The sequence below is a fragment of the Rhinoderma darwinii genome, chromosome 6 (assembly GCF_050947455.1).
Source record: "Rhinoderma darwinii isolate aRhiDar2 chromosome 6, aRhiDar2.hap1, whole genome shotgun sequence".
NCBI classification, from domain to species: domain Eukaryota; kingdom Metazoa; phylum Chordata; class Amphibia; order Anura; family Rhinodermatidae; genus Rhinoderma; species Rhinoderma darwinii.
In genome coordinates this window covers 5,099,344-5,114,718 of record NC_134692.1, presented here as the reverse complement: position 1 = coordinate 5,114,718, position 15,375 = coordinate 5,099,344, and the positions used below count along the sequence as shown (strand labels likewise).

At 45.3% G+C, this 15,375-nt stretch overlaps 1 protein-coding gene across 3 annotated transcripts in view; it reads left to right on the top strand.

Moving 5' to 3' along the window:
- The window catches only part of PTPN4 (protein tyrosine phosphatase non-receptor type 4), an 87,582-nt gene that overhangs the window by 37,323 nt on the left and 34,884 nt on the right, over positions 1-15,375 (top strand). For all 3 annotated transcript variants that reach the window (XM_075829062.1, XM_075829061.1, XM_075829063.1), the window contains exons 3-10: positions 1,398-1,505; positions 1,658-1,700; positions 2,820-2,898; positions 3,728-3,772; positions 4,253-4,305; positions 4,812-4,932; positions 7,243-7,330; positions 11,999-12,087. In XM_075829062.1, coding sequence (XP_075685177.1) covers positions 1,398-1,505; positions 1,658-1,700; positions 2,820-2,898; positions 3,728-3,772; positions 4,253-4,305; positions 4,812-4,932; positions 7,243-7,330; positions 11,999-12,087 — 626 coding nt within the window. The remainder of the gene's footprint in view (positions 1-1,397; positions 1,506-1,657; positions 1,701-2,819; positions 2,899-3,727; positions 3,773-4,252; positions 4,306-4,811; positions 4,933-7,242; positions 7,331-11,998; positions 12,088-15,375) is intronic.

Here is a 15,375-nt window from a genome sequence, read left to right as displayed (position 1 = left end):
TGAGCAGCAACAGCCGCCCGACAAGTTTCTGCGACATCGTTGAGGCCTCCCGGGTGCCGCGCGCTAGTCTATACATCCAATAGATTTCTCGCTGTTCTAAGCGAGGGATTTGTTCGATGGATATATTGTCAAATTTACAGTTATGTTTTAGTGCACAACGCCGCGAGACGCTGTTTAACCCGTTAATGACCGCCAATTCGCCTTTTCTTAGCGCTGCATCAGAATAAATAAACAGCAGGGAGCTGTCAAATCTCCCTGCCAGAGGTAGCTGAGGGCTGGGGGCGTCCCTGTTCGATACCCCTCAGATGCGGCGCTCAATAGCGAGCGCGGCATCTGAGTGGTTTTGGAGAGAGGGAGGGAGATGAATGTTTTTTTTAAAATATCACATTCTAAATGAAAAAGTTTTGGGTTGGAACAATTTTTTCTAATTTTTATGAATTGGCTGAAATGTTTCTCAGGCAGGGGGGGGGGGGGTAATGGGCGCTTTTAACTATTCACGTCAACTGCCTTAGAACGTGTGTTGGTGACCAGATTTCCATTGGGATCCTGGCTGATAATGAGATCTAAAAAGGCAATTGATGCGGCTGAAAAGTTATGTGTAAAGTTTAATCCAAATTGATTTCAGTTTAAAAATTCCATCAAGAGGTCGGCCTCGGTCGCGTCCCCTTTCCAAATAAAAAATAAATCATCAATGTAGTGTCTGTAGAATAAAATATACAACCCTTGGGCAGGCGTGGCGCGGATTCTAAAAGAGAGCATTTTTTTTTTAATCCTGAACATCCCCTTTAAGCTGGAGCAGAGATGGACCTGTGTCCTATGTAGAGGAACACCAGAGTTTCAGGAGACGGTGACCTATCACCATCCTGGGGGCCGTTTACACTTCATGGCCATGTGCCCCGATGTGCCGGTGACCTGCCATTTACAGACAGCGCGTTGCTGCATGTTCGGGGAGCGCCATCCTCTCGTTCCCTTCACTCTCCTGTGGCTATACAGTGGACCCGGCCTCGTGGTCAGAGAAGGCCAATGGTTTCTATTTGGTAAAGCCCGGGGTACACAGATTCCTGGGGTACAATGTTGGGCACTAGTTGGTGGCAGAACCTTTGCCCACTTCACTGGAACACATCGCACGATAGTTGTGTTTGGCTGCCGGCAGATGTGCGGTGCAACCCGCTGACAGCTGCCCAAAGCCAAAGAGCCACATATTGCAGGGTCTTTCATTGCTGTCCCCTTCTTCTCCCGCTGTATTACGTATAGCTGTGCCGTGCCCGCGCTCAGATCCGCCAGGCTTATCCTAAATAATGAATCGCAGCTTCTCCTCCCCCCGGCGTTGGATAAATCTGCGAAAATAACGCACACAGAACTTTACGTGGAACGGTTATCTCCCTTGTGTCTTTCAGAAACACGACCATGGACGCGCTCTGCTAGATTCAGTCTTCCGGTTCCTGGATCTGACAGAGAGAGACTATTTTGGGCTGCAGTTGGCTGACGATTCTGGTGATAACCCGGTGAGGATCATTTAATGGTTTCTTTGCGTTGTGGTGTAACCTCCGGGAAGCGAGGTCCATTCCCAGCGCCATTCTCTGGTCAGTTCTCACGCTGCTCCCCGTCCTACTATCCGGGGGTCGCTCATTTACGTTGTTGTGTTTGTTTCACACAGAGGTGGTTGGACCCGAACAAACCAATCAGGAAGCAGCTGAAAAGTGAGTCCATCCCTAAAATGCCATTAAGAAATATTTAAAGGGTTTGTTCTAAGTAAAGCAAAATCGTTGTATTATTAAAAATGTCTGCAAAATTGAGTTTCGGTTCCTCACCATTTCCAAGATTTAGGCTTGCTGTCTGTGAATGGAAACAATAATTGTTTACATTCAGAGGGCTGAAAATCTCTCCTGATCTAACCCTGCTCACTGAGCTGATGGACGTAGTACAATCAGATCTTATTAAATCTAAACACAGCAGCAGCACCAGTCCGTCTCCTATCCTGGACTCTGGGCCGTTCCATCCAAACTACACTGATACATTGTAACAGGCCTGGAGTTGTAAAAGGTATTAGGTCAGGATAGGTTTTCAGCATCTGGATGTACACAAGGTTCTCATTCACTGACAGGAAGCAAAGATTTTGTAAATGGCGGGGAACTAAAGCAACAACAAAATTTTTCAAAATTCTACATTTGGGAAGATTTCTTTATTACTGGCACGCTGCATGTCCCTGGGACCTTTCCGGCGCAAGCACTGCCCCGGGACCTCTCCGGCCGGAGCGCTGCCCCCGGGACCTCTCCGGCACGAGCGCTGCCCCCGGGACCTCTCCGGCACGAGCGCTGCCCCCGGGACCTCTCCGGCACGAGCGCTGCCCCCGGGACCTCTCCGGCACGAGCGCTGCCCCCGGGACCTCTCCGGCACGAGCGCTGCCCCCGGGACCTCTCCGGCACGAGCGCTGCCCCCGGGACCTCTCCTGCACGAGCTCTGCCCCGGGACCTTCTCCGGCACGAGCGCTGCCACCGGGACCTCTCCGGCACGAGCGCTGCCCCCGGGACCTCTCCGGCACGAGCTCTGCCCCCGGGACCTCTCCGGCACGAGCGCTGCCCCCGGGACCTCTCCGGCACGAGCTCTGCCCCCGAGACCTCTCCGGCACGAGCTCTGCCCCCGGGACCTCTCCGGCACGAGCGCTGCCCCCGGGACCTCTCCGGCACGAGCTCTGCCCCCGGGACCTCGTGTAATCCTGTCATTATGTCACTTTGCAGTGCAGTCACTTATTTACCTCCAGATTTGCTGTGTCACTTCTGGACCCCCGTTCACTACTCACCCCATTGTGATACTTACAGGGGGATCGCCGCACGGCCTCAGTTTCCGAGTCAAGTTTTTCGTCTCTGACCCCAGCAAGTTACAAGAAGAATACACAAGGTAAGGGGCAGAAAATCTGAAATTCCACAATAGGGCTGGTCCGCCATGTTCTCCACATCACTAGAACTTCGTTCAGCTGAGATTTCTCTTTCTCGTGATCCTCCCAAACCCTCAGTATTTCTGCTATGAAAATCCTTGTAATAATAATAATACAGATAACTTGTTAGGGAGCGAAAAGGAATTTCCCACTACGAGCAAATGAAGTTAATTATTTTCTAAGTAAATTCCTCACCTTTTCCTAGATCTCTAATTGCAGCAATTGAATGGAAGCATCCAGAGACTGAAAAACCCAGCCTGATGGTGTTCAACTGACGCAGGAGCGACACATTATCAGGACAGAATTTCAGCCCCTGGGTGTAAACAAGAATGTTTCTATGAAAGGGTAACTAAAGGTTCAGCAAACTTCTGACATTCCGGAAAAAGTCGAACAGAAACAAAGCGGCTCTGCGCTCACACGAGCACTTCTGCCGCTTCGTTTTAGCGATTGGTGGGGGTCTCGGTGCTCAGACTGCTACCAATCAAAACTTCTGACATGTCACTATGACATGTCTGAAGTTTGTTGAACGCTTAGTTACCCTTTAACTGGCAGCAAGCAGAGATCTTGAAAATGATGTGGAATCGGAACGCAAAGGGTATTAAAAAGTTGCAGGACTTTCCTTATACTGTGATTAAGCTTTTTACATAGAACCTTAAAGGGTAATTCCAGACAAACCATCCAGCCACGTCAGCGGACAGACGGGGGAGCGGGCAGGGCGACCCTGCGGTATGGACACCGTTACCTACAGACTTCCTGTCATTGCAGTTCACATGCATTTTTCTCTTCTTCCAGGTATCAGTACTTCCTGCAGATAAAACAGGATATTGTGACTGGGAGGTAAGTGAAGACGGGACAATCCGAATACATTCCCACTTTCTCCGGGTTCAGTCTCTGTACCGAGCTCGGCATTGCAGGAGATGTAGTGTTAACACTGTATTAGAGTGCAGCACATTATAGGAGCTCAGAGGGCAGACAGCAGAACTGTGAATGCAACTCTGGATGTCACTAGAGTAAAAGACATGATGCAAATTCAAGTTCTGCAAGACTAACCAAGATCTTCTGTAGATTGTAGCCGGGTTTAAATAGTAAAATGATGTTGAGAAGGGCTCGTATGTTTCAGATCCATCCTGCAAAGATCCTGAGAGATGATGATTGTAGCCACAGTTTATAACGCAGACACAATAAGTAACGCAGACGTCATAGGTATCACATTATACAATGTATTCAATGCATTCCCATTTCAGATGGCTACACATATATATATATAGTATACTTCTAACCTATAGAAAATCCTGCCCTTGTTTTCTTATCGTCCAGGTTGCCCTGCCCTTACAATACTGCCGCCCTGTTGGCTTCTTATGCAGTTCAGTGTAAGTATTACTGAAATATTTGTTTCTCTTTTAAAAGGGTTTTATGTAAATTCATTTTATAATATACTTTGCGTGTCAATATCTCGCCATTTGGAAGATCTCTGCTTGCAGTCACTGAGTGGAAACATTCTTGTTTACGCAGACCTAAAATACTTCTCATTGCTGAGGTTGTGTTACAATTGTAACCAGTCTAGTCAATCCTCTCTGAACTCAGCACATCCGCAGCACAAATCTCTCTCGTCCTGATATGTTATTACAATAAATAAGTGCTGGTAAGGTGTATCAGTGTGGAGCCCCGATTGTCCAGACTGGATGTAATTGTAGCAAAGTTTCAGCTGTGAGAAACTTGGGGTCATTACAGGTTTACAAGTCACTGGACGTAAACAATCAATGTGCCAATTCACTGAAAGCAAGCAGATGTTTTGAAAATGGTGAGAAATGAATACAAAGTCTATTGGAAAGTTGCAGAACTTTTCATTGATTTTTGCCGTTTTCTCTTCTAAAAGCTGAAATCGGAGATTACGACCATTCGGAACACTTGCCCGGATACCTTGCCGACTTCTCATTCATCCCCAACCAACCTCTGGACTTTGAGAAGGAGATTGCCAAACTACATCAGCAGCACAGGTGAGACGCTTCTTCCAGGTGTGTTCTGCACTCACAGGCGCCGTCTGCTTTGGACGTTCCCTTCTCAAGTTCTCTGTCCGGTCAGCAGTCGCTGATTGCAGGGTTGTCTTTCTCATGAGAGTGGCCCCTCCCTCTCAGCAAGCTGAGATCTTGAAAAGGGTGAGGAGGTGAAACAGAACAGTAGATTAGAACGTTTTCAAAACTAAAATTATATTTATATAAACCCAGAAACTCCTGGCTGGTGCGCAGACGCGCGGAGGCAGAGACTGTAGTCACCAGTTAGACCAGTCCTGCAGCTTTGTCAAGAACTTTCATGGAAAACAAAATATAAATCGTAGCCGCCAGCCGCAGATTTCTCGGCGCCTTCTCTATCTGACTCCAGCCTTGCGCTAAGGTCAGATATTCCTTTCTGTTATGTGGACACTCGACTCTCACATCACCTTATCTGTGCCAACGATTAAAGAAGAAGAAACACAACCCCCATCACTGCTCCCCCACCTGATTGTATATAGAGCTCTGCACTTCTCTTATGTATATTGCATAAACTTCCCAACAGTCCGGCCTTCTGGCTGCTTCTGATCAGACAACATCTTGAATTTTAGATTTTACCCTGCTTTCTCTTCCTCTGTGCTTTGCTATCAATCCCATAATTCCTTAATACTGCATCAGATGGAGTCAGTACCATCTCTGCCTGCTGGGGAGGACAGTGTCATTATCCTTCCCTCACTATTCTCTTATATAAGATATTATAAGTATAGAGTCAGGGAGGCCGAGCTGTGATCTTCTCCATTATAACTGTGTGACGAACCTGTGTAATCATCAGCAGTAAGGTCATGTTCAGACGTGGCGGAATTGCAGTGGAATTCTCCAGCGGCCGTTTTTTACATTTGTTTCTATATATTTTTGGACAAGTTAGTTCAGACATTGCGGAAAACTCCGCTGCGGACCACAGGCTGCTGTGCAGAATTTTCCCTCCCAGCATGCACTGTGTGTTGCGGAGAAGCAGCGGAATTTCACTGCGGATTTCAGCCTTTGCAATGCAAAAACTGAAATCTGTGGCAAGTCCGCTGTGATATCTGCAACGTCTGAATTACCTGTCAAATATGCAAATGTTGCTGCAGATTCGTTGCGTAATTGCCCCAAATCTGCACCAACATTTGCAGCGGAAAAACTCTGCCACGTCTGGTCGTGCCCTAAATGTGAGTTTATGTCCTCCCCTGTGTGTGGTACAGTCCATGCGGTGTCATTATATAGGAAGTTCTGGTGCCTGTATGAGTGACACACAGATAACATTGACTCAAGTAGAAGAATCGTGTTACCGAGGACTGATTGACTGCGATGCAACGTCCTCTGTGTGATCTAGAGTGATAGAAGCAGCAAGAAAAAGAACAGGGAAGAGACTGACACATGGAATTCCTTGGTTGGAGTGACCCTTTCGCTTTTATACTTTATTGTCGGAAGTGACATCAGCTGAGCTGCTTTATCACCCAGAGGCGGCTCAGGAATATCACACACAGAAGGAGATTTCCTGGCGCCGGCATCATGGAATAATTGATATTTTCCCCAAGTGGTGACACAAGAAATAATACGATTTTGTGTAGCAAAGCTGTAGAGATGACAAATTCCCACAAACCGCGCCAGCCCCTCCGTAATCTCTGCCGAGCAAACGCTGATCTCACATGAAGTCACTGGTCCCATCATTATCCCGTGAAGCCGCCCACCAGATACAGCTCGGGGACAACGTCTATTAGCCAGAGCAGGGAGGCAGCGGGGGATGCGTTACATTCACTTCAGTGGGGGCCGCATGGAAACTTAATATTACACAGTGACCGACTATATCAGCTGAATGACTGGATCCAGCGGCCGGGATCCCTGTGATCCGCTCTCAAGGGGTCTATCCCACGTCATAAAGTGATGGCGTAGAGCGAAGATATTAAATCATGTCTGACCTCTGGGACCACCACCAATTCTGAGAATGAGTGGGCTGCACTGCTGGTTTAGCGCTGCGTCCCCTTCAATGTTGTTAATGCCCCGATCAGAAAGTAATGGCATAGCTTAGCGATAGGATAAAGGAATCACCCTTATAGAAATTACACAAGTTTTAGGCTGAGTTCACACGTGGTGGATTTATTGCAGAATTCCAAACTGAAAATCCCTATTCACAAACTACGCACAGATTTCGAGTTTGCTACAGGTTTTCTAATCCGCATCCTCTCTAGAAGTCTCCGATTTTTGCTGCGTTTTTCACTCATTCCATTGTTACGTGCTGGTGAGGACGCTGACGAACTCTATGGTTTTGCTTTTTTTCAGGGGCCTGTCTCCAGCAGAGGCGGAATTCCATTATCTACACTCTGCGCGCACCTTGGAGCTGTATGGCGTGGAGCTGCACTACGCACGGGTCAGTGATTGTATGTGACATGTCCTGGCTCAAAGCCGAGGGAATTCCACAAATCTGTCCTGGAGAGCGGGAAAAAAAATCAGTCTGTGAATACATGACAAATAGAGGTTTCAGGAGGTGGAGTCTAGAAACGGAATGTAAAGGTACCGATACTGATCCATGCTGAATTATACTCCAGAGCCTCACTCACAATTCTTCAGACTTGCATAGAGCGGAAGTCTCCCCAGCATTCCTGGTTTGTTCTGGTAACTTGCATTTTGAAAATAACTCGTTTTTTCACCAGGCACTGCCCCTCCTGCTTTATACAGGCAGTAAAAACCCCTGGGGGGTAATATAAGTAATGTAATGTATGTACACAGTGACTCCACCAGCAGAATAGTGAGTGCAGCTCTGGAGTATAATACAGGATATAACTCAGGATCAGTACTGGATAAGTAATGTAATGTATGTACACAGTGACTCCACCAGCAGAATAGTGAGTGCAGCTCTGGAGTATAATACAGGATGTAACTCAGGATCAGTACAGGATAAGTAATGTACAGTATGTACACAGTGACTCCACCAGCAGAATAGTGAGTGCAGCTCTGGAGTATAATACAGGATGTAACTCAGGATCAGTACTGGATAAGTAATGTAATGTATGTACACAGTGACTCCACCAGCAGAATAGTGAGTGCAGCTCTGGAGTATAATACAGTATGTAACTCAGCATCAGTACAGGATAAGTAATGTAATGTACACAGTGACTCCACCAGCAGAATAGTGAGTGCAGCTCTGGAGTATAATACGGGATGTAACTCAGGATCAGTACAGGATAAGTAATGTAATGTATGTACACAGTGACTCCACCAGCAGAATAGTGAGTGCAGCTCTGGAGTATAATACGGGATGTAACTCAGGATCAGTACAGGATAAGTAATGTAATGTATGTACACAGTGACTCCACCAGCAGAATAGAGAGTGCAGCTCTGGAGTATAATACAGGATGTAACTCAGGATCAGTACAGGATAAGTAATGTAATGTATGTACACAGTGACTCCACCAGCAGAATAGTGAGTGCAGCTCTGGAGTATAATACAGGGTGTAACTCAGGATCAGTACAGGATAAGTAATGTAATGTATGTACACAGTGACTCCACCAGCAGAATAGTGAGTGCAGCTCTGGAGTATAATACGGGATGTAACTCAGGATCAGTACAGGATAAGTAATGTAATGTATGTACACAGTGACTCTACCAGCAGAACAGTGAGTGCAGCTCTGGAGTATAATACAGGATGTAACTCAGGATCAGTACAGGATAAGTAATGTAATGTATGTACACAGTGACTCCACCAGCAGAATAGAGAGTGCAGCTCTGGAGTATAATACGGGATGTAACTCAGGATCAGTACAGGATAAGTAATGTAATGTATGTACACAGTGACTCTACCAGCAGAATAGTGAGTGCAGCTCTGGAGTATAATACAGGATATAACTCAGGATCAGTATAGGATAAGTAATGTCATGTATGTACACAGTGACTCCACCAGCAGAATAGTGAGTGCAGCTCTGGAGTATGATACAGGATATAACTCCGGATCAGTACAGGATAAGTAATGTAATGTATGTACACAGTGACTCCACCAGCAGAATAGTGAGTGCAGCTCTGGAGTATAATACAGGATATAACTCAGGATCAGTACAGGATAAGTAATGTAATGTATGTACACAGTGACTCCACCAGCAGAATAGTGAGTGCAGCTCTGGAGTATAATACAGGATATAACTCAGGATTAGTACAGGATAAGTAATGTAATGTATGTACACAGTGACTCCACCAGCAGAATAGTGAGTGCAGCTCTGGAGTATAATACAGGATGTAACTCAGGATCAGTACAGGATAAGTAATGTAATGTATGTACACATTGACTCCACCAGCAGAATAGTGAGTGCAGCTCTGGAGTATAATACAGGATATAACTCAGGATCAGTACTGGATAAGTAATGTCATGTATGTACACAGTGACTCCACCAGCAGAATAGTGAGTGCAGCTCTGGAGTATGATACAGGATATAACTCCGGATCAGTACAGGATAAGTAATGTAATGTATGTACACAGTGACTCCACCAGCAGAATAGTGAGTGCAGCTCTGGAGTATAATACAGGATATAACTCAGGATCAGTACAGGATAAGTAATGTAATGTATGTACACAGTGACTCCACCAGCAGAATAGTGAGTGCAGCTCTGGAGTATAATACAGGATATAACTCAGGATTAGTACAGGATAAGTAATGTAATGTATGTACACAGTGACTCCACCAGCAGAATAGTGAGTGCAGCTCTGGAGTATAATACAGGATATAACTCAGGATCAGTACAGGATAAGTAATGTAATGTATGTACACAGTGACTCCACCAGCAGAATAGTGAGTGCAGCTCTGGAGTATAATACAGGATGTAACTCAGGATCAGTACAGGATAAGTAATGTAATGTATGTACACGGTGACTCCACCAGCAGAATAGTGAGTGCAGCTCTGGAGTATAATACAGGATATAACTCAGGATCAGTACAGGATAAGTAATGTAATGTATGTACACAGTGACTTCACCAGCAGAATAGTGAGTGTAGCTCTGGAGTATAATACAGGATATAACTCAGGATCAGTATAGGATAAGTAATGTCATGTATGTACACAGTGACTCCACCAGCAGAATAGTGAGTGCAGCTCTGGAGTATAATACAGGATATAACTCAGGATCAGTACAGGATAAGTAATGTAATGTATGTACACAGTGACTCCACCAGCAGAATAGTGAGCGCAGCTCTGGAGTATAATACAGGATGTAACTCAGGATCAGTACAGGATAAGTAATGTCATGTATTTACTAAATAAGTAAAAGATAATTGCTCTCCATAAACTGTAAAATTGTATTATTTTTTTGGTGATGGGAGAACCATTACATTATATCTGATGACGCCTTTACATTGTCCATTTCTTTAGATTGTGGGGGGGGGGGTTTCCTCTCATTACAAACCCACTCCATCAGTAAAATCATAGAGTCATTGCTAGCAGGGCTGTGGATGACACCAGGGGGAGGGGGACGTGTGTAACATAAAGCGGTGGTCTGTAGCCAGGTTCTGTGCGCTCCGGGACTCGTCCGTCTGTGATTGTTCTTGGTCCCTTATTATTCACATCTCCCATTTCCTTGTCCTGACCTTTCCCTCTGATGTTTCCTGGTCATACAAGTGTTTCCTTCCTGCGTTGCGTCTCTTCACAGCTCCTCTTGTCCAGCTCTGATACTTGCAGTGAATGAAGCACGTGTAGAACCTGCTCAGGGCTGTGATGTCTATTATATATTTGCATTGTCGGTGTCTTGTCATTACTTTACTCATGCACTTGGCACCTTCATAGTTTCTTTTGTTGCTGTGTGCAGGTTTCTTTTGTTGCTGTGTGCAGGTTTCTTTTGTTGCTGTGTGCAGGTTTCTTTTGTTGCTGTGTGCAGGTTTCTTTTGTTGCTGTGTGCAGGTTTCTTTTGTTGCTGTGTGCAGGTTTCTTTTGTTGCTGTGTGCAGGTTTCTTTTGTTGCTGTGTGCAGGTTTCTTTTGTTGCTGTGTGCAGGTTTCTTTTGTTGCTGTGTGCAGCCCCATTTGGCTGAGCTGCAATACCAGACACAACCCATAGACAGGTGTGGCGCTGTTTTTAGTAGATGCTTTTTTTAATCCTGGACAAGCCCTTTATAGCTTGTTGCTCAAAACATTTTTATATGACAATTGCATTGTCTTGTATGAGTGATCCTTAGATCCGGTCCCTTCAGTTGCTATTGAAAATGAGCGATGGAGGGATTGGGAGGCGTTGGGGTAATACATTTTTGTATGAATTAAAGCCAAACTCGTACTCACTTTGAATATTGTTTTATTAGAGCTGCTACTTTTTCACATTTATTTCACGTGATAATTGGTCGTTCCCGACACCTTGATCCGCCGGCAGAGTTGTGAACGCAGCTTTTGGGTACAAGTTTGACCATATGATACAGGATACATGTGACACAGAACTTACCTGTATTGTGCCGTATTGGTGGTCACCAGGAGCAGAAGTTGGTTGGTTGCTAGGTAACCAGTAAGAGGGCATGTTAAAATAATAAACATGGAGACCCTGACAGTACGGAATTGTGTGTAGATTTTACTAAGTTAGGCTATGTTCACACGGGGTATTTTGCCGAGTTTTTTGACGCGGAAACCGCGTCGCAAAACTCGGCAAAAACGGCCCGAGAACGCCTCCCATTCATTTCAATGGGAGGCGTCGGCGTCTTTTTCCCGCGAGCAGTAAATCTGCCTCGCGGGAAAAAGAAGCGACATGCCCTATCTTCGGGCGCTTCCGCCTCTGACCTCCCATTGACTTCAATGGGAGGCAGAGAAAGCGTATTTCGCGCTGTTTTATGCCCGCGGCACTCAATGGCCGCGGGCGAAAAACGGGGTGCGAAAATCGGCGTGCAGGGAGAGGAAAATCTGCCTCAAAGTTCCAAACGGAATTTTGAGGCAGATATTCCTCCCCCAAAATACTCCGTGTGAACATAGCCTAACAGTTCTCATTCGTTTTCTCAATGTTTTAGTTACTGAGAAACCTGAAAAGGGAAACCTCTCGTTTCACGTCCTTCATAATTACATTTATTTTCATGTTTCAGGATCAAAGTAACAATGAAATCTTGATTGGCGTTATGTCGGGAGGCATCGTCATTTTTAAAAACCGACTGCGGATTAATACGTTTCCATGGTAAGGGCTGAATTTATTGTTCTGATGCGACTCTATTTATACACTACCGTTCAAAAGTTTGGGGTCACCCAGACAATTTTGTGTTTTCCATGAAAATTCACACTTATATTTATCAAATGAGTTGCAAAATGACTAGAAGATATAGTCCAGACATTGACAAGGTTAGAAATAATGATTTTCTCCTTCAGACTTTGCTTTCGTCGCTCCATTTGCAGCAATTCCAGCATTGCAGACCTTTGGCATTCGAGCTGTTAATTTGCTCAGGTAATCGGGAGACATTTCCCCCCCCCCCCCATGCTTCCAGAAGCCCCTCCCACAAGTTGGATTGGCTTGATGGGCACTTCTTGCTTACCATACGGTCAAGCTCCTCCCACAACAGCTCTATGGGGTTGAGATCTGGTGACTGCGCTGGCCACTCCATTACAGATAGAATACCAGCTGCCGGCTTCTTCCCTAAATAGTTCTGGCATCATTTGGAGGTGCTTTGGGTCATTGTCCTGTTGTAGGATGAAATTGGCTCCAATCAAGCGCTGTCCACAGGGTATGGCATGGCGTTGCGGAGTGATCGCCTTCCTTATTCACAATCCCTTTTACCTTGTACAAATCTCCCCCTTTACCCCAGACCATCACATGACCTCCACCATGCTTGACAGATGGCGTCCGGCACTCTTCCAGCATCTTTTCAGTTGTTCTGCGTCTCACAAATGTTCTTCTGTGTGATCCAAACACCTCAAACTTCCATTCGTCCGTCCATAACACTTTTTTCCAATCTTCCTCTGTCCAATGTCTGAGCTTTTGCCGATATTAATCTTTTCCTTTTATTAGCCAGTCTCAGATATGGCTTTTTCTTTGCCACTCTGCCCTGAAGGCCAGCATCCCTGAGTCGCCTCTTCACTGTAGACGTTGACACTGGCGTTTTGCGGGTACTATTTAGTGAAGCTGCCAGTTGAGGACCTGTGAGGCGCCTATTTCTCAAACTAGAGACTCTAATGTACTTGTCTTGTTGCTCAGTTGTGCAGCGGGGCCTCCCACTTCTCTTTCTACTCTGGTTAGAGCCTGTGTGTGCTGTCCTCTGAAGGGAGTAGTACACACCGTTGTAGGAAATCTTCAGTTTCTTGGCAATTTCTCGCATGGAATAGCCTTCATTTCTAAGAACAAGAATAGACTGTCGAGTTTCACATGAAAGCTCTCTTTTTCTAGCCATTTGGAGAGTTTAATCGAACCCACAAATGTAATGCTCCAGATTCTCAACTAGCTCAAAGGAAGGTCAGTTTTATAGCTCCTCTAAACAGCAAAACTGTTTACAGCGGTGCTAACATAATTGCACAAGGGTTTTCAAGTGTTTTCTAAATTGCATTAAAAACCAGACGTTTGCAGCTAGAATAGTCACTTACCACATTAACAATGTATAGAGTGGATTTCTGATTCATTTAATGTTATCTTCATTGAAAAAAACTGCTTTTCTTTAAAAAATAAGGAGGTTTCTAAGTGACCCTAAACTTTTGAACGGTAGTGTATTTCCCTTTTTTTTTGTGTTTATTAATCCTTTTACTGCCGCGACAATTTTCACACTTTTGAAATACACAACTTGAACTACAGAATTAAAAATCATATTACACCCCCCATACCTATATATTTTATGAAATTAAACACCTGCCATATTGTAACACTCACGAGCGCCTTCATGAAAGTTTCCATCAAAGTGTAACGTTGTGTAAAAATGCTGAACCCATCAAAGCCTGAAACGCACAACACCTCGTAAATATTAAAGATCGGGCTGCGCAGACTCCACACACGTCACTTTTATCGATGTCTACACACAAATCTTTACAAAATCACCAGAACCGAAGAGACCAAAAATCTCCAACGTCCAGATGCCAATAAACATCTAAATCATGGATCCAACAAGTGTCCTGCTTAGGCTCAGGGGGGATTATATGTAGTTGCCCATCCTCTCACCCCAGTAATAGGGAAAAGAAAAGCCCCTAAATGTGACAATTAGGCCTCATGCACACGACCATCATTTTTAACCACAATTCCGTATCCATAATTTCAGATAAAAAAACAGATCCATTCATTTGTATGGTCCACATGCATCTTACCGTATATTTGGGGGTAAGTGTCCGGGCCGTAGAAATGACCGGCAAAAAATAGGAAATTTCCTATTTTTTTAAATTTGCGGACCGTGCTCCTATATTTTATAATGGGAGCACGGCCCGCAAATGTGGGTAACAGTCCGCGCCCGTAATCACGGACCGTGGACACCGCTACGGCCGTGCGCAGGGGGCCTCAGAGACCACATCTCCTCTCTGTTTGGTAAAAGGAGTGTTAACATATAGAGAAGTTCCTGTATCCCCCCTGGGGTCGCTGGATGCTCTACGGGGGAGAGATGACGGTAACCGGCTGTGATCTTTCTTCCTGCTCTCACTTGCAGTTCCCCCTCCCTCTACCCTACACAGACACAGAACCAGGTCAAACATTTCATCCTGCTCCCCATCTTCGATGATTTCTATGTTCTGAATATTGCACCCAGAGCTATGACCCTGTTATCATTTGCTGAAAGATTTCAGGCTTTAATATGATACCAGGATATTTATCCCTTGTATTTTAGTTGCAGCAAGCGGTCATGATGTGTTACATACAGACTTGGCAGTGAAACGGTTAAAGGAGAACTCCACACAAATGATTACTAGTTCAGCTGACGGGGTGGAGCTTTACACAGGCATCTCTCATTGGTGTTCTGTGGATCTCTGTGTCATGCTCCGCCCCTTCAGACCCGGCACTAGACATAACACAGGGTATCCGTTTTGCTTAGAGTGTTCCTTTTAGTTTATCTTTAGTTTTGACTGCTAGTCTAATCCACATCCTCCAGACCTAAAGAAGGAAACTCCTTAATATTTTATTTTTAATCTCTCTGAAATCCTTTCCATGTAATATTCCTGGGCGGCATCTTCTGCATAGACAAGGTTATAAATAAACCGTCTTCCAGCAGTCGTGAAGGTCACTGGATTTGTAGAGTGTCTGATCAGCTGACAAATAGGTCCGATTCATGGGGACCTCACATCTGTGTCCTGCAGTAACCCTGAGGGGGGGAGGGGGGCAATCGAAGCGTAAACGGTCAGCGAGCGAGACCCCCACCAGCACCACAACCATCCGGATCTCCTCCTCACACGTTCCGTATCTGAGTTACATCCCCTCAGCTGTTCACTCCGACAGGAACTGGCAATGATTATTGAGGATCTGACTTCAAAGCAGCAAAATTAAAGTGCACTACTAACCATGAGAGAG